This window comes from Battus philenor, unplaced genomic scaffold, assembly GCF_028537555.1.
Source record: "Battus philenor isolate CCGP_79_NKW_IND1 unplaced genomic scaffold, ilBatPhil1.0.hap1 SCAF_11, whole genome shotgun sequence".
In the NCBI taxonomy this organism is placed as follows: Eukaryota; Metazoa; Arthropoda; class Insecta; order Lepidoptera; family Papilionidae; genus Battus; species Battus philenor.
Window position 1 is genome coordinate 8,624,327 of NW_027181673.1, and position 19,562 is coordinate 8,643,888.

At 32.4% G+C, this 19,562-nt stretch overlaps 2 protein-coding genes across 2 annotated transcripts in view; one reads left to right on the top strand and one right to left on the bottom strand.

Annotated features, from left to right (window-relative positions):
- drosha (ribonuclease 3 drosha) overlaps positions 1–7,759 on the top strand; it is a 28,099-nt gene extending 20,340 nt beyond the window's left edge. Inside the window, exons 18-19 of the mRNA XM_068772135.1 lie at positions 5,874–6,019; positions 6,575–7,759. Coding sequence (XP_068628236.1) covers positions 5,874–6,019; positions 6,575–6,999 — 571 coding nt within the window. The 3' untranslated portion in view covers positions 7,000–7,759. The remainder of the gene's footprint in view (positions 1–5,873; positions 6,020–6,574) is intronic.
- Positions 7,760–7,834: 75 nt separating this feature from the next.
- On the bottom strand, positions 7,835–18,931 carry LOC137932129 (uncharacterized). The gene is made up of 18 exons (XM_068775709.1): positions 18,716–18,931; positions 18,376–18,617; positions 18,018–18,150; positions 16,948–17,078; positions 16,310–16,551; positions 15,700–15,816; positions 15,494–15,623; positions 15,366–15,424; positions 14,795–14,885; positions 14,396–14,468; positions 13,804–13,951; positions 13,391–13,558; positions 12,741–12,826; positions 11,692–11,845; positions 10,620–10,737; positions 10,090–10,206; positions 9,392–9,492; positions 7,835–7,971 (listed from the first exon to the last, which is right to left on the bottom strand). The coding sequence occupies exons 1-18, from the start codon at positions 18,929–18,931 to the stop codon at positions 7,835–7,837; spliced, it is 2,463 nt and encodes an 820-aa protein (XP_068631810.1).
- Between the last annotated feature and the right edge of the window lie 631 nt (positions 18,932–19,562).

Below are 19,562 nucleotides of genomic sequence, written 5' to 3' on the forward strand. Positions count from 1 at the left end.
GTCTATAACAGATGTTAAGTGCCACGTGTTGTAAGGAAACTGTGGATGTCGCTGTGCATGTTTATTGTATTCTTGTGTTCAATGTGCATTTGAGCCACGTTCGTTTTTGTTTCGATTCGTGACTCACAAAATGTTTGACATAATCTTTCATTTCATAGTTTATGATTCGGATTTCATCCTTTCTAATAGTATTTTCTTGTATTCTTTTATGCATTTTATTTGTATCTAGACGACAGAAAATAGGGAGATCGTGGTTTTATTCGTCGTTTATTTTAGTTGAAATAGGATAAATAATACTGTATTGATAAATATTATAGATCATAATAGTCTTTTGAATAAGCTTTCTTTTCAGGCAAATCAAATATTATCCGTACTGTGATATTATTATGCTTGCCTAACTGGTCATGCATTAGACGGTTCCTTTCACTAAAGTTTAGAAAGTTGAGCTAATTTTGGACTTTCCTATCGCGACGTTAAATCTGACCCATTGATTTTTACAGTGTTTGTGAAAGGCGTCCACAGACATGTGTATGTAAATGCTGGGATCGTTAATTTCCGGATTTCTGAAAAACGATTTGAATTTCAATGAATGGTTTTAAATCACAAAATTCATATTTCAACCAACCTTATATTATTCGGGAATATATCCAGTAAAGACAAAGTGGATGTTGTATACGAATTTTTAATATATTTCTACTCAAAGGTTCTTCTGGTTGAATTCCTCGTAGTTCTATAAGGTTAGCGGCTGTAGCTATAGAAACGTAAAGGAGTGATAGTATAGCCCTTTTGCTGACAACTAAGTTAAATAAACGTCCCTTTAAAACTTTAACATCTATTTCTAGTCACGCTATAAAAAGTATTCACTCAGAAATATGTTACGTTAGTTAATTTTTCTAATGGAATTGCCACAAGCCAATAACTTCTGTATAGCTAGTGATGACATGCAGTTTCGTGCCGTGGTCGCTTCTTATGAGCATCATGAGAAGGCTCAAGGTTACCAGAGAAATGGATAGGCTTTGGTCGAAGATCCAAGCATAAACTTACTCAAAATTCGAATTTTGAAGACGCCTTGCCATTGTTTTTTTTTTTAAGATAGGATCTACCTTATATTAATTGACATCAAATAAGCTATAGATTAACACTTTAAAGCTTTTACTTTTATAACTAATCACTTTATATAGTCTTCGTTAAAATACAATTAATATAATATTATTCACAGTTCACTTGAGCAACGCTTCAGAAAGTACTGCTCGGTAATATATAAAGGGTAGATTACTCACACAAAATGTACCTTATACCACGCATGTACATTGTGATACACGGAAAAAACTCAGTGTTTGTGATTTTATAATAATGAAAAATATAAATAAATTTTAAAATCAATAAACATTATTGTAAAGTTATGAAAGGTCTACTTAAAGAAAAGTTAGTTATCGGGATCTCCTTTTAAAAGTGAGATTTATATCAACGGTAATTTTGATATGACTAAAGAATTGCGACTGGACTTGTATGATTACCCACAACCTTTTATTTTATCAAAATATTACGAGTAGCGATTGACCGCGAGTAATTAACTCATAGAATCGAATTTTATTTTATTCATTATAGATCTCTTACAAAATTCAAGAAGAGCAGTTGTAGCCCAGTGGGAAGAAGGGAGACTCACGATCGTAGGTCGTTCGGTTCCCGAGATACAATCTTTATATAATTCACATTTTGTATATTAATTATATAAGATTTCCACTGTTGCAAAAATGTTTATTTAGTTATATTGTTAATACAATGAGACATACCCGCCCGGAGCAAAGCTAGAGCTAAAGCGCTGACAAAACACCCTCGCATACATTGTAGCATACACGAAGCGCACGATATAGCACATAGCTGGAATATTACGTAACACTCGTCGATAAGTTTCTCAAGGAATTCATTCCTTTCTCTTCAAATATTACCTGGAATAGTCGAGAAATGTATATTTTAGTATTTTATACCACACAGTGACAGCTAACAACTAAGTTCAATTCTAAGTTTAAGTTTACCAAAATGTTCACAGTTTTAGCGGTCAACTATAACACAATGTTTGTTTGTATGTTTTACAGCAACTTTGTAATATTAATTTATGACGTATTTTATTTGAAAAAAGTATACATAATTTCGGCATTACAGTAGTGTCGTGAAAACAATCCAGGTTTGTCTGGATACTGTAGTAGTATGTATTTTAAATGTGTTTATAACATAATAGTAAGGTACTTGTATATATATTATTATAATATAAAATAGAATGACACAAATATTGCGAGGGTAATTAGCTAACAACTTTTATCAAAACAACTTTGGCGATCACATTTGGAAAAAAACGTCCATGTCCTCACGTTTTTGTTAAAAAAAATAAACACCAATGTTTTTAATCTATACGTTTTGATATTTTTTATATCTAGGTATGGTTGAAAATGATGAAACGTATCATGGCTATACACAGTTTAAATACAAAATACTGGTCGATTACTTTAATAGTCGCAAAAGGAATATTTAATATTAAAAATCAGGGTATTAATTAAAATATTTTAGTTATGTAGGTTAGATTTAAGAAAAACTACCGATAATAATTATACTAATTCAAGTAAGATGAAGGTAATTATGTAAATGTGTAAGGATTGAACAACTTTCCTGGGATAGATGGCTGGTCAGATGGCGACATCCTGAGGTTTTTCTTCTAAGCAACAATCACTGCTTTATTGATCTTGCTAGTTCACTCGTACAATATCACGTCGGAAATGACAACGCAGAATCCTTGTTCGTAACTTTTAACAATTCGTGTGTTTTTGAACTTAATTTTTTTTTTACGAAACTGTTAAATATATAGTTATCGGTAGCGACTTTAGAAACGTGTCGTCCTCCCTGCTCGCCAAATGGACTATGACATAAGTTGCATTCCGTTCCCGACACTGCGTATGCAATTAATAGCTCTGTAAATATTCGACCCGTCAACATCTTTTAACGTGGGAATAAAAAGGGCTTGACGATTACATTGTAGCTGACTGTTATGATCAATAATTTGTGTATAAAAAACAATATTTTGTTTTAGTTTTTGTCAGCTATCGATTTCGGAAACATCTAATGGTCGTCGACACTATTTTTCAATTTACATTTACAACATTTACAGGCTGATTAATTATTGATGTGAAAGCATTAAAGGAATGTATGTGTAGCTCATTTGTTTTCGGTTAATGAAATAAAAAAATCAATGGTTTCAAACTTATAAATAACATAAGCAATGAAAAGAGTTTTCAAATTTAAGATTAATATATATTAAAATTAATTATTGTTTACTATCTGTCCCTGGAGTCTTTGTACTGCTCAAAGTCATTAAGCTGTCGCATTCCAATAAAGATATAAATTATTATAACATATTTTAGAGTATTTTATAAAGCATATTTCTGTATACAGAGAAATTGGAAATCGGTGTAAAATCTCTTAAGCGTGTGTCGAAAAATGAATTATACATTCACCTGTTTAAAGCTATTACACATATAACTAGTCACCGTGTATATCCTTGGAACAATTTTGGGAAGCATCGTGATAAGTAGGACTTATCTTAAGTTTGGATGTGCATCGGTTTCAGTTTAAATGAAAGACCTATTTGGCCCGATTTTAAGTTTGAGAACCGCTGAACTTTGCCTCTTATGGAATTTCTCAGTAGTGCCTGTAATTTTGCAATATCTGCATAGTGTCGTTGGTTTCTGAGAATTGTTAGTGAGTGCCCTCTGTTCATATCTGGAATTACGTGATTGTATGCATTAAGTTTGTACGTTATTTTTTGTTTTGTGTATTTGTGTTTTTTGTTTTTTTTTTTGTTTAGTCGTTTATGTTAATAGTTTGGTTAAATGTTTATACTCGATGGTCGTTGAAGCTAGAAGGTTCTGGGTTGGTTATCACGAGTCAGTAGACGCGGCTTGACTAGGCCACTCTTTAGATGGACCGATGATTTGGTGAATGTCGTTGAAAGTCGCTCTCTCTCTCCAGCTCTCGTGGCGACCTTTGCGTAAGGTCTGACTTGCAGTCGTTTATCGGCCGATGGTGATGATGATACTCAATTATAGTTGACAGTTAAGTTCAGGTCCACTATAAACGTGTGAGTTCTCAAATCCTGTGAGTGATTTAAAATTACAGTTAATAATTTTAAGAGAAGTAAGAGAGTAAACTTAAGTAGTGTTTATTTTCACCGAATTGTGATTTAAGAAAATCCTTCTATTGATCTCAAGAAGGGAACTCTGAATACGTCCGTTTTGCTCTGTAGTTAAGTACATATTTAATCCGCAAATGCATATTTGACAATTGCTAACCTCTACTTTCGAATAATAAATATGCCTGTCTGTTTGTTTGTCCAGCGATAACTTTAGATAATAAATATAGTGTTAAAGAATAGATTTTTTTTGTGTTAACTCTTATAAACATTAGCAGTGATTAATTTATATAAAAATGTGTTAGAAATTGGCAACAATGTGGGGTTCACTGTTAAATAAGGTTAAGTTTAGTTTTTCACATGGTGTGTGGTACGAATTATAACAATTATTTATAAAAAGCCTAATATTTCTCTGTTACAATCATATGGATTGGCGAGTTTTATTAAAATTCTAAGATCTTCTTCAGCCTTCATGCTGATTTGCGTACTTTTTCTGTACGAATTTCGTGTCGGGCTCGGAGGGAGTTCGATATTTTTAGATATTACATTTTAATTTGTAAAATCAGACGAGAAACAGGAATATTTAGGTAGAACTAATAATAACTATGATTCCTTTTATACAGTAATTGGGAGACTCACGTATACATTATAAGATGTGTGTGTTATAAGTATTGCAAAGAGAAATTCTGGTTAAGGTAGTCGCAGCGTATTATTCAGAACAAGATCAATGCGATCAGAATCACGGTTTATACCCCATCTTCAGCATACCGTGACATAATTACGATAATTTTGCTATTTACAATGCGACAAAGAGCAGCACAAATAATTGCAGTAACGCCGGAACACTATATTAATATAAAGTTTTACACAATATTCCACTACCACGGTAACTTTTACTGTACACGGTTATATTTTGATTTTTATCAGAATATTACGTGAGACAGGAATAAACGGTTTATATTTAAATACGTATAAGAATAGAGTCGCGATAATCAATGTTTACTTAGTAAGAATCAAGAGAGCATTAAATCCGACTGGAGACTGAATTATGACCGAGACGCAGCTGACGACTAACTGATAACAAAATAAAGTTCGTCGAGTCGTGTAAGCAAAGCTGCAGACATGGTTGCTAACACTGTCAGAATCCCATTCTTTTCGTATCACCGTGGAATTTATATCTGCCTTCCGATCTGAAGAGAGGCTAATTGAATGTATTATCATGTCTCAAGCCGTTCAAGGAATTATCATTCATAAGTATAGTAGCTGTATGCTGTTAAGTCTGTAGGAGCAACATTATGTTATCGTCAGCGGGACATCGAAAAGAGAAATCCCACAGTATTATAATTTACCTTATCACGTCTTGTTGGCTAAAAAGAATACGAGGACACTCAAATTCATATCACCGATACCAAAATATTTTATCTCGGAAGATTATTGATATCTTTATGTAGAATGACTTAGAATCACGTCGGGGTCACCACTGTGGAAATTCCTATGGCCGGTAAGTCTTGAGGCAGAGAGGAGTAGCAACACGATGTCCTAAGAAGAAGTGTGTAGCGTATTTATACCTATATATATGAACAATTTTACTTCTGTGGAATTCCTCTTTTTCAATGCGCCACTGACGAAAACGTAATGTTGCTCCTGCAAGTTAATACCTAGCATATAACATCACTTGAGAAATATTTTTCAGAGTTATCGAGTGTTTGGGGCCCACGAACACGCGCGTGTACACCGTCGGAGTTTACTTCCGAGGCACCAGGCTCGCTGCAGCAAGAGGACATTCCATACAAGAAGCCGAGATGAATGCAGCCGAACTTGCTCTCAATTCTGCACACGGTAAGTTCATACAATACAGAAACACATTGCACGCAATCATGTTACGCAATATGTCCGCACACCAAGCTGTCACCTTGCACACTAAGCACTAACATTTACCTAGTGGGCTACACTCTCGTCACGCACACTAAGTACTTACCTCTCACATTACGCACTTACCAGACTATGCTCTAAACTTATTACATATATAACCCACACGGCTCTCATAACAAACTAAGCAATCACCCCGCACACTTTGCGTTTGAAATGGTTTGGTATATAAATGCGGTATACAAATGTGGCCTCTACAAACTCTCATTCACATACTACTTCCACAACTTCAATAACACAACATTTTATAGCTCTGTGCGGTAAGTCTAGATTACTTTATTGTCTAAAAATAAATATATATCTGCCTAACTCTTTGAGTATCGGTTAGGCTAATATATGAGCCTATTTGTAGGAAAACAAAATAATATAATTTAAATAAAAGAAAAAAAGAAACTGTATGTATAATTAATTGTCAACATACTTTTATAATAATAATTGTTATAAAGTTATTTCTTTATTGTACAGAATTATTCCCACAACTGGATCATCAGAAGAGAGTTATCGCTAAGAGCGTTAGAAAGAAAAAGAACAAGCGTAAAAACGGAAGAGGAAGGCCATCCCCGTCTGACAACAACGCGGGCGGTCACAAACGTAACAGTCTGGAAGACAGAGTTCCGAAAGCGTATAGGCTTGATAAACCGGCGGAAAGTTCCGATGAGAGCAGCGTACACGAAAATATTTCAGAAAACGAACAAAGCAATAACGAGAAATCTGATGACGATTCGGGTCTAGTCAGTGATACAGAGTCCATTCAACAGGACAAGCTGGAGAACGTTCAAGTCAGCAGTCTGCTGAGCGATATGGAGAAGACAAAAGAGGAGTTTATAAAACGCAACGAGTATGAAAAGCTCAAGGAGAAATGTAGGAAATCCGATTCTGACGACGATTAACTTTCCAAAGTTGTTGTAACACGCTCTGGTAGGCTAGTAAGATCTCCTAAATGTTCATTTGTTAATGTGTAAATAAAATCTAGTTAATCTGACGTAGTTGACGAGATTTATCACTGTGCAATACGCGGTATTTGATTTGGCAGGTCTAAAAGATTAAGATAATCTGCTAGGTTCATTATTGTAAAGTCGTTTTTTTCTATTGCAATTACTAATCGGTCAAAGCACATTATCATACTAAAACAACGCTCTACAAAATCGAGCTAAACCAATCTTCCTCAAGTTTTCTGTGTGTCATATCAAATGCCGTGTGCTGTTCAAATATTGTGACATTAGAATAAGAGAAACATCATTTTAGTAGATATTAATTACCATATTTTTTTAGTAAAGTTTTTATGTAACAGTTATAAATATTTTTATCCAGCCTTTTAGCATTTTAAGTTATGGGTTTGTAGTTATATTGTTAATTTACTGTGTTATTACTAAAAATAATTCTCCAATAGTATGTACGTAACAATGATTTTATCTAAACATGTATATTTTAATATAATGAAGTTATCTGGACCTTTACAAATGCAATGATTTTTATCGTGTTTTGATTTTGCAACCAGTAGTTGTGTTAATCGCCTTGTAATATGTATCAACTATTATTTAGTTTTATCTCCTTGTAAAACTTAACTTTAGAAATATATTAAATAAAGTTTAATTTCTAAGATTTAGTGTGTTCAGGTCCTATCTTATAAATCAATTGCAACATGAGATGTACTTTCTTAATATTCGAAGTAATTTATGTGAACAAAAATAAAATGTTTTTCAACTGGAAGAAATTTTTATTACATCAATATATAACTAAGCAACATAGTGTGAAAGCGAGCGGTCCATTCAAATTCGTTGCCCGCAACGTCAACCATTGTTTCTGGTTAGGCACATACATTTCTGCTGGCATCAACTGCTCCGCCGAGTCGCTTTCTGTAAATGTACACGTTTATTACACAGGGTCATTGGTTATAGGTGTAAAAACTTTATAGTTGTGAATATAAAGCTCAATTGCTGTCTATTAATATATGGTACATGTCTTAAAATTTTCAGACATAAATGATTTAATGATAACAGAAAAATCGTTTTAAAATTTCGGATCATTTACTATTCGTCCGTACAGAGTTTATTTTGCTAAAATGATTTTCCTTTCGCATTTCAATCGAAACAATAAATTAATGTAACATATATGAGAGCTATCATCTAATAAATGGTGATTGAAAATAGGTGAAACATCTGTATAACTTTTTGTTGACAAATGAACTACACATTCATTTAAAGCTTTTAGGTCTATAATTAATCATCTCTATAATCCTCGAAGTTTTATCTTAATCTATTTTACGTAAATGTATTAAAATCCGAATCATTAGTTAATTGTAGTATCTGGAAAAATACCAATACGCTTTCGCAGTTAATGGTTAGCAATGATTACTAAGTATGCAAAATAAATTATTTAGTAATAAAGTATGTTTCCGTAACACGTCAGACGATCATTTGGGACAATATTAAATTTATAAAGTCGTCGCCCCCCATTAAATAAAATGACAATCGCCGTTATCATTTGTATATGGTTTTAAAATATATTAATGAACGAGTTCCAATACAAGGTGTATGTATATGTCATTTTTTTCCATAATTTTCTGTCCAAAAATAGCGAAGATAAGCAAAGTTATCTTTTTCTATCTCTAAGTAAACAAGGTAAAGTACAAACAAGAAAAAAAATATATTCGGCATGCTAAGATCAGATACAAGTATGTTCTTATAAATATGTCCGCTGCTTTATGTAGCCAACAATTTTAAGATATTACCAATATTTAGTTTTTCGTCTCTCCTGAAAAGTTGCTTTTTTGAACTTATTATTTTATTAGGTGGCCGCGGCGATATGCACCTATAGTCAATCTGCATCCCCATAAAGACGCGACTTAGGTAGGCTCCCCTACTTGGTAGTCTGAGGACATAGTAATGGTCGCAAGCAGTTCTTAACCCAGTTATTGGCAAGTTGAATAGGCACATGGCGCATAGAACAAATTGCTCTTGAGGTCTGTTTCTGAAGACCACGGACAGGCAAGCGCAGCATACGATGTTCACTCACAAGGTCGACAGACAACCTTGTTAAGTTCGTCGATAGACACTGGATGCAGGTTGGTGTTCTTAGAGATCGATGGGAAAAGCCTATGTCTAGCAGTGGACTTCTTACGTTTGAAACGATTATGATAAATGAGATACATTAAGAGAAATGTATTATTAAGTAAACAGAAAATCTTGTGGTAAACATTCTGATTCTGATATGATGATTTGTTGTATTCTTAGTAAGGCTTTTGACAATGAGAACTTCTAAGATAACAAAACTGTCACTCACCATCTTTGCGAACGCTTTTTGCTGATTGCATTGTGGATTCTTGCATAGATATCAGGTCGCCGGGCGCGTGTAATAAAAGTCTACCGACGCCCTCACATCTCCTTTAACATTAATGCATGCTTTCGGTTATATAAAAAACTCACAAAACAGTATAAATATTTTTACTACTTTGGTAAATTTTATAAAAACAAACAATTGTAAAGAACCATTCATAACATAGGTTCGTTTCTTAAACAGGGAGAAACGCGAGAAATCGATAACATCTGAATAATAATTCTTAGATACAAGAACGTAAAAATAATAAAGTTAAAAATTAATATGTATTAATATATCGTTATAATTAAAAAAATCTAAATTTTTGTACTTTAGCTAGAATAAAATTAGTAAAGTTTCCAGTGAGGTATTTTATGAACGGCACCCAATATATTCGAGTTACGCAAAGTTTGTCCAAATTATGTCCATTGTGTAGATCATAATTAATCTAAATTATGATCTGCCGTATCCTATTTTGCCTAACATATACCTAACAAAACAACTAGTTTCGACGACACTATGATGCACGGAAAAAATAACGTACACTTTACAAAAGGTAACTTGTAATTCAGTATGCTAATTAATATTATTAACCAAAAAATCTTTAATAAGTTGCTGTTGTTTGATGTCATAGATATATAAGGATGCATATTAATCAAATTCACCTTAAAACTTCGTTCTGTAACATTTCTTTTCTTGAGATATTTGATAGTTGCTTGCAATCGTTAAGCCAGTTTCGAACTTCGTTGAAATCAGCAAGCAGCTGAGTAGCAGCGTCTTTCCTGTTAATAAAAAATTATACAAATTGTTTATAAGAATTATTAAGCCTATGTGGCGTTCACATGAGAACACTCAGTATTATTGACTACTATAGCTACAATATTTTTGAGTAAAAAAATTCACGCGCGTCCGAATTTAAATACGAAAATGCTGCAGATAAATACTGACATTGTGGTTGGGTCAAAATTGTAAATGATAGCTTTGGCTATAATTTTCCTTGCCATTGGAGAAGAACGAATAGGGACCAACCTCACTCCTTACCTCAACCTCTAAACCTTTACCCGCTTCGCATGTTAATTTATAATTTCCGAAACATGGTTAAGTCCCATGACAAAGCGACAAATACAGTACAGTACAATACAGTTTATTTAAGTGAAATTAAATATAAAGAATAAATTATGTAAGGAATACTCACGAGAATTTAACTTTAGCAACATATATGTGATGCAGCCATGACTCACACATGATCCTCAGAATCATGTTCAGCGAGGTGGTGTCATCCGTCGCTTTTATGACAGGCAACAGCATTTTGTCTAATAAACATTCAATTTCAATTTATAAAACAGTTTATAACTAGTATAGCCGCCAGACATACATATATATATATATATATATATATATATATATATATATATATATATATATATATATATATATATATATATATATATATGTATGTATAAATTAAATGAATGAATGCCGAAAATGTAAAATTTATTTTACTGTTTAGTGATATTGTGATAAAGATGCGTTTACATGCATGAGTAGTTTGCACGTTGCCGACATGTATTTTTATGTTATTTGCTCAAATTTATTCTTAGACGTATTTTAGACGGGTTTCTATTTAACACTGTGAAACAATTGTGGTCTTGTATGTTTTTGTGACTAGATGTGTTTTCTTTAATAACCAGAACAAGTACATCAGAAAACCCAGCAGCAAAGAGAATGAGATGACATTTTTTGTCAACTTTCTCGAAGCGATGATAACTTTTTCAAAAAGTAGCCGCATGTAAACGCATTTTTGAATTTATGAATAATATTTGGCATTCAATTCAATCGTCTATATTTGTCCATTTGTAACTAATTTACCAGTAAAAGCGCTAAGTTCACTGTTTAGCGAATAAAATATAATATTAATTTGATTTCAATAAAAAACAACTGTCCGCTGTTGGGTGTCCGCTTTGCGTGGCCATTGACTATTGTAGGTGTAATAGTCTAGTAATTTTGTACATACCAAATAAATACTCTGGCTAATTTTTAAACCTATAAGAGCTGCACTTTGAAATTATGCATTTTTTAATGAATGCTACGGCAACTGTGCGGGTAAAATTTTGTAATTTTTTTTCATTGTTGGCTTCTACTTGTCAAAAGCAATATTACTGCTAAGTTTAAAGTCTCCAAACCTTGTGGCTACAGAGACGTTTTGATTCAGAATATAATAGGAAATCTCTTATATGTATACAGGTGAAATTAGCTACGGTTGTTACCTAAAAATTCTTGTACATAGATGGAGTTGTCCGGTTGTGGTGGTTGTGTGATACGTCTCCACTCAGCGTTGCTCGGAAAAATCATAGTCAAGTGCGCCAAACTAGTGGTAGCACACACAGCCGACAACACTAGCGTTATCTCTTCAGTCGCATCCTAATATAATCATATTGTATTAAATTTATTAAAGATTATACATGCTACATGCTTTCTTCTTTCAATTATTTAGTAATGAACGTGCACAGCTAGATTTCATAAAAGACCTAATGGTAGCGGCCTCCATCCAGCATCATCAACCGACAACCAACGACTGTAACAAGATCATCTCTTCACCTTGTAGATAGATGACCTACGCTGAGTGTGTTGCTATATTTTTCACTTCTGAACCTTATGTCGCCAAGCCATCTGTGGCATCTGTGACGTTATGTGGCATGTCCACTTCTACTTCAACCTGCCAACCTGTTGGCCTATACTTTCGTTCGTCAACATATTTCTTCATAACTGATTTGAACTTGTATTGTAAACGCCAGTATTTCACTTGAAATCTTCTTCTGAACCATAGATCTTGGATTAGGCACCTACAAATACACCTGAACGCTTTTATCGGCGAGCGAAAAGAGGACATCCGCCTGTTTGTTGTGCGACTCGCCTTGAATAACGCCGCCACAAAGAATCGCGAAGAATAACGTTGCGCCAACAGGACATCGCTTTGACAATCATGTCATTGGAAACACCGAGCGAATGTGAAAACCTTTTATAATATTATTCCCGCGGGTGCAGAAATAACCAAGTAATTTTACCAATACAAGCTCTTATTAAAGAATTCTGTATGAAACACCGACACGGTTTAATTAATGCAACATTGTTTTATTTCAGTTACAATAGAGAACAACACTTCTTCTAATGTTCTGAAGAAATAATTTGATTTTTTACTAAATAAATGTTATTTGATTCTAATAAAATAGGCCATTCCTTATTAAGTAATCTCCCCGTCGAATTTTAATATTGTTAAAACTGCAAAGAAAAGTTTATTTTGATTTAACATACTCACTTTTAGTTTTTGGATATTTACTTTAACTTCCGAAACCAATTTTTCCCGCATATTCGCACATACTTTTTCATGGACACCGATTTTTTCTGAAACATTTTGGTTTATATAATTCGAATAAGTTCTAAATGCACATGAAGTTGGAAATGTTGAATCGTTACTTTATTCATTTATTTTGTTGCAATTACCAAAACGCCAATGAATAAAATAACAAATTGAAATAACGTAGAAATGAATGAAGTGTTTCAGTACATCCTACAATTGACATCAATCACCTGCTTTTGTAACAGAGTAAGTAAGTTAAGTAATAATACATTGTCTAAGTTCAACTACAATTAGGGCCGGTTCTAGGGCCTTGAGCACCCCGGGTAAAACAAAATTCAAGCATTTTATATAAGTACACCCTTATTTAATGCAAATTAAAAATAAGTAAAAGTGCTCAGTAATGCTATTCCTATTGTTTGCGTGTCACTTACAAAAGTTATTGTAATGTTATTTATCAAAAACTAAAACAAAACTATTTTATTTTTATGTCGGCGCTCCTCGAACTTTCGCGCTTCAAGCAGTCGCCCGGCTTCTCGGTTTTAATAAATTACAATTGTTCTTAAAAATAGGTTCTTAAAATTACTTATATTCGTTAAAAAATGACATACCTGATTCAATAGAAGCAGTATGGTCCGCAAAGCGTAAATTAGCCAATTGCTCCATGCAAACTTGCATATCTTTATGTGTGATACGAAAGAAATCGTCCATCTCCCAAAAGTTGGCTAAACGACGAGTTTCCGACAAACACCACAGTCTGTACGTATGAATAGAGTGGTCTGCGTTTGAATTTCAATGTAACGTTACACATGTGTCTAAAGAAATTATAAGATTGTGTTTTTTGTCAGGAATGAATTATTTAAACAAAACACTACATTATTATTTTAATTTAAGGATAAACAAAAGATTTTATTACAGATGTTTTGTCGTTGGAGATCATTTCAGATATTTTTTTACTTTTATATATAAAGAAATTAATCAAGATCAGAAGATTACAGAATTAAAAAAAAATATTTCTACGTACCAAGTCTATGCAAAATTGGAATTTGTTCAACAATTGGTAAGTCTTCCAGTGGCGCGCCTAAAATATAATCCCAAGTTACTTCACACTGGTTGTTGAGAGTTACTAATTCCTGAAGCATTAACGCGAAGCTTGCACCAGATTCCGTGCTCTGTAATGAGAATTGTTATGTTCGTACTCTTCTATTACGAGTACATTTCCGGCTTTGATGTAGCTACAAACGGGAAGAGGTGATGGAACATGTGGGTCATGGTCGCGGCGTCGTGCGGAAATTCAAAAACATATCTCGATTTCTGCACGATGCAATCTTTAAATGTCCCCGGGGAGATTGCTACGCCGATGGCGGAACCTACAATCGACGGATTTATGCATACCAGATACATACTCGTAAATCAAAATGACGTAGATAGGATATAATATAATAAAACGACTTTAAAGATTGTTTAAAAAATGATTTTTAAAAATTAATTTTTTATTTTAACAGCAACTTTTTAACCGTTCAAACAAACCACCAAAACACTAACCCATAATACAAATCCTTATAAAACTATGAATAATAATGTGAGATATTATAATAAGATTATGCTAAACTTACCTCCGTAATAAATATTGATAAATCTGGGTATATTTTCAACGATGTTGGCTTTAGATTAGTACGTAGTGTTTTTCTAAAACAGAATAAGAAGTAAATTTTTAAGACCTTGAAATAAATGGCCATCTCTTTTTTCCCGATAGAACCTCTACATTTTCTAGGCAGTTGTGACCACCCTTTGTTTTTACAGCACACGATGTACCTAGCCCATCAAATAATTATTTTACTTCATTCTACGAACACACATTCAAGTAATGAACGAAAAATAGAATTAGTAGTAAAGATGAGTAGCGTTTGTTTTTCTGTTTTTTAAACATATAATAAAAACTTAAATGCCATCTATTAAGCAAGTTATTAATTGTAACAATTCATAATCAAAAATAATGTTTATGCATTTATTACCCGAAATGTTTGTCCCAAGACGTCGTAGTAACATGACACCCCAGAGCATCGGCCAATATCCTTAAAGCTGATAATATTAACTCTGGAGTATCTGAAATTATATTTAAGTATGTGTAAAACATAAATTTCTAGTATGATTCGTTACATTGTAGTATCAAACTTTCATTTCATTAAAGAAAATACGTAGAAGTTTCACGTAGTATGTTATCTTAGTTGTTATCTTAGTTTCATTTAAAAAATAATGATAATGAATATATTAAAGATGTAACCCTAATCAAACCAATGCGATATAAGTGATATAGACAATAAGATATAATGAAAACGTTTAATATCTCTTAAAGTTTTTAACTTTTTAGTAAAATAATTACAAATTTTCTCGTAATAGCTATACATACTGCCTATCCCTTACGCTAGTTTTACTTTATACGCATTATAATGTTTAATGTTTTCTCCACGAGTATTATATGTAATTATAATTAATTGTAAATGTGAAATTATAAATTATTATACACAAATATACTGATTATTATTAAAATTTTGATATAATTAACAAAATAAATTTAAAGCCTACTGTTATCGTTGAACGTTGTAAAAAGCCATTGTCGAAGGTTTTGGCTGGTATTTGGAGATCTGAAAAAAATAATAGATATAATATGAAAAGATTCCTTTAACATATGTAAAATAAGTGATTATTGATACCTCGCACCGAGTGGAAATGTGGACCACCAGAGGACTATGTGTTCCATGCAGCTCCCGACGTCGCCCCAGAGAATATTTTGATAATATTCCGTCACTTTATGAGCTGCTTTTTTACTTACTTGTATGCGTCCTATAAAAAATGGTTATGATAATTCATTAAGCGCAAAACAATTATTGCAATTTCATTATTAAGTTATTTTTTAAACCTGTTTTGAGTTTTTTTACACCGTTTGGTCCAAGCAACGAAGGAGCGATATTGGCGACGGTATCTAGCAAAATCTCGATATAAAACTCTTCGCTTTGTAATATACTGTTTACATTATCTGAAAATATTTGTTCAATTGAAACATTATTTTCTAATAAAGTAACATCTGAAACTTTTTTAATTAACCGAAATTTACTGTCACGTTTCGTTTCAACTTTTAAATATTTGGAATACTTGTTCATAGGTGTATAATTTAAAGGTGAAAAATCACCTATACAAAAGTAAGAAAAAACATTTAGAATACGGATTAAAATCCATATTTAAATTAATTATTGTTCGCTATATGTTCCTGCAAACTTTGTAATGCCATTAGTCATTAATTTGTCGTATTCCAAAAGAAAAAAAAAACAATTTATATTGTATTTTAGATTGATTACTTAATAGTTTAATTGGAAATAATTTTTTTTAAAGCTTTCTGCTGACAAATGAGGTATATTTATTCATCGCTTTTAAGCTTTCACACCTATAAATATGTATATGACCGATGTTGGAAACCACTATAGCGCGAATCTATATATGCATCAACTTTTAATTTATGAAGCATTATTTACCTTCATTTTTAGAAATAGTATCTAAAACACCGTCATTACTTAACAGAGAGGTGTATGGAACATCTCCATCGGAATGGTTTATAACTTCAATAAATTTTCTATGTCCATTTTTATTCTCTATGAAACTCTGTGCTTGTTTCATTTTTGTTTTCATGTTTTCGACGAAAACTTCTCGATTCTGAACAGTGCCCAGTTGTTGGGAAGCGGATGATGTTGGCGGCGTTATGTGTTTTGTAAGAGTACTAGAGAAAACATTTATTTCTTTTAGATAATAACCTGTTCATTACATCGAATCTTTTGTGGTGAATAGTCACATACTCAAGTAAATATTATTTAATATTTATTTATAGCGGCTACAGTTAGTTAAGTTAGGAACCGGGTGTGGCAGCCCGAAAAGAGAAGATATGACAGATGGTCATGCAACAATGTAGAACATGTAAAACTGTACAACAAAACATGAAATAAATAACAGTTGCACATAGTAAGAAGATTTTATAATTTGATCACGAGTGACGCTCTTACTTTCATGAACTTTCAAGTTTTCTAAAATGATGAAAATTTATCAATCACCGCTTCTCAAGTTATTTAATTTTGCCGCTTCATGTAAATGCGAGTATATTAAATTAAATGAAACTTACTGATATATTTCTAAACTATCAGCAGTGCTAGAACTTGATTCAACATCCGGATTAACTGCTGGTTGGTACATCTTTACGAGACAATTTATTAATCGATGACAATTTGTCTCCGTACGACTCTTTGACAAAAACTGTGGGAGAAATAAATAGAATATAATGTCATAAGATAAAAGAAGTAAGAATTTTTTAAAATTAAGCACCATTATGAAAATAATAAACTACAATTATACTTTAATCTTTATTCTGTACACAAATGTACAAAAGGTGCATAGCCAATAAGCTAGTAGTAAGTTTTCTTTTTCAATCTCTAGGAAACTCATTTAACGTGTTAAAAGAAGACCAAATAAAGAGAATAGAGAGTAACAGAAGACAGCAAAGATCATAGGATGCATAAATGAAGAGAGCGAAAATAAAAAAAAGATGTGAAAAATTAAATAAATGAAAACAAAAGTAAAAAGATAGGGGGTACGAGAGGGTCCCAATAACGGGGGACATTACAAAGAAGACAACAAAAAAAAAAACAGAAGACAGCGTACAGTCAAATAATATATGAGTATTTGATAGTATAAATAATTATATAATTAGATGAAAACTTTTCACATCCTAATGGAGTAAAAGGCGATTAAGTGTTTTTATGAGAATGAGTGAAAAAAATGTCCTTCTATGGTATATATTTACGAAGAATTAATTGCAGCACTATAGTTTTTTTTCATAAAAATTAAATAAAGTTTCGCATTCGCGGCACCTATTATTAGGTCAGCGCAATTTCTTATGGTATATCGTCAGGTAGACCCCGTGATTGCTATTATTATGAAACGATTTGAGATGACTCCATGAATTCTCCATAAAATTCTCAGGGGTTAAAACAAATCTAAGTAAAGTAATATGTGAACACAGCGGTCTATACTGCAATCTTTAGTTATACTCAGGACATCAAAATTTAAAGTCTTAAAATAGTCATATTGAGAAAATATATAATTATTCAATATAAAAATCCCTGGGATATCTTTAATGGTGGAATCATTAGAAAAGTAACAACAAAATATAAAAGAAATTTATTGAGAACCCACCTGAACAATTTTAGTTAATGTTATCGGCTTCGTAGCGATAATAGCGTAAGGATAAGAATTACTGCAGGAGTTGAATTTAGACGTAAACTTCTTGTAACTTAAACCAATTAAATTGTTAAAAATTTCTACCAATCTGAAATGTGTCAGTTAACAAATCAATTACTAAGATACTTCTTTATACAACATAGATAAATATAATAAAATCGTAAAGAGTACAAAGGGACGGAAGTTGAAGTAATTAAAAGCATATTCTTCTCTGGGTCTGGTTTTTTCTTCAACTGTGAAGGTGTTAAGCGCATTTACCATGTCGGCATGAGGCAGTAAATTCGGAAATTCGGAATGAAAATTAAATACATACCGCAAACACGACTCAAGCAATTTCCTTGAATCCTCTCTATGAAGGCAAGTGTTCAATATTGTTCCAATAAGACTATAAATCGACTGTAACATGGTAAATCTACAGCTACACAGTTTATCAAAAATATGATCATGCTTGCTTAGTATCAAGTCATTATCCTTTTTTAATCTTGCCAGTTTTGGTTTTAATTTGTAAAAAGACTTTACCACTTTTGTTAAATACTCAATGATTTGTTCTAGTACCTAAAAATTGTAAAATTCGATGTTATTTATGTTGTGATTATTCCACTACAAGTCGGGTGGAATAACATGAACGAATTTATTTTTAAACTGAAATTTACCTGTAAATTCACTAATTCCATTATATAGTTCTTATTAGCAAAAGAATGTGGTGTATTATCACCTCCGGAGCTTCTCCATTTGTTATCACAATCTGATATTACTTTTGTAATAGCAAAACATACTATTTCCATCTCTCGAGAATGACTAAATAGCTCTTCTTCTTCGCCAGTTTCCTCTCCCAACCATTTATTACTATTTATTTTTGTAGAAATCATATTAAAAATAAATATTTAGCTACCGTTGATAAACTAATAACAATATTAACTATTGCTAACTGTTAGGAAGCATGATGGTGACTGAACACTGCATAGTGTCGTATGGGTAAAATCGATGTGTGGAGACGACGGTGCCAGTTCACGGAGCTATAAGAAGTTCGAGTCTAAGCTCTTGTTGCAAATCGCAATCTTTAAACTTTTTATTGCCCTCTAATTTAACCACGAGTGCGCTCACAAAGATAATAAAAAACTTTTATATGTAAAAGCTTAATATTAATCAATTAAAATCGTTGCATTGTTGCATCATTTGCATCGTTGATATTAAAATGTACAAATCAAAAAGTTTTTTAAATTACATTTTAAAAAGAGCAACCGTTAAAATTTTGACAGCCTCTACTCAGCAGATTAGCATTCTGTGCTGGTGAAAGCTTTCTACTTATAGTGTTAAAATGATCATCAGAATTAGTATAATACTTTAGAATTGTAATTACCCTAATAACGTGCGCAAACTGTGAATTTAAATGTGAATTGAATTTGAAGGCGGGGTTTAATAAATCTTTTATTAACCGTTTTAAGTTTATAAATGAACAAACAGAAAATGAAAAGAGTGAAGTCTCGTGAACGTTGCATA

Excerpts from the sequence above, each read along its gene's own strand:
- LOC137932129 (XM_068775709.1), bottom strand. The coding sequence starts at position 18,931 with ATGATTTCTACAAAAATAAATAGTAATAAATGGTTGGGAGAGGAAACT. Across the intron at positions 15,817-16,309 it reads TACTATTTCTAAAAATGAAG|ATAATGTAAACAGTATATTA; the intron begins GTAAATAATGCT and ends AAATATTTTCAG. Across the intron at positions 11,846-12,740 it reads TAAATATCCAAAAACTAAAA|GATGCGACTGAAGAGATAAC; the intron begins GTGAGTATGTTA and ends TGATTATATTAG.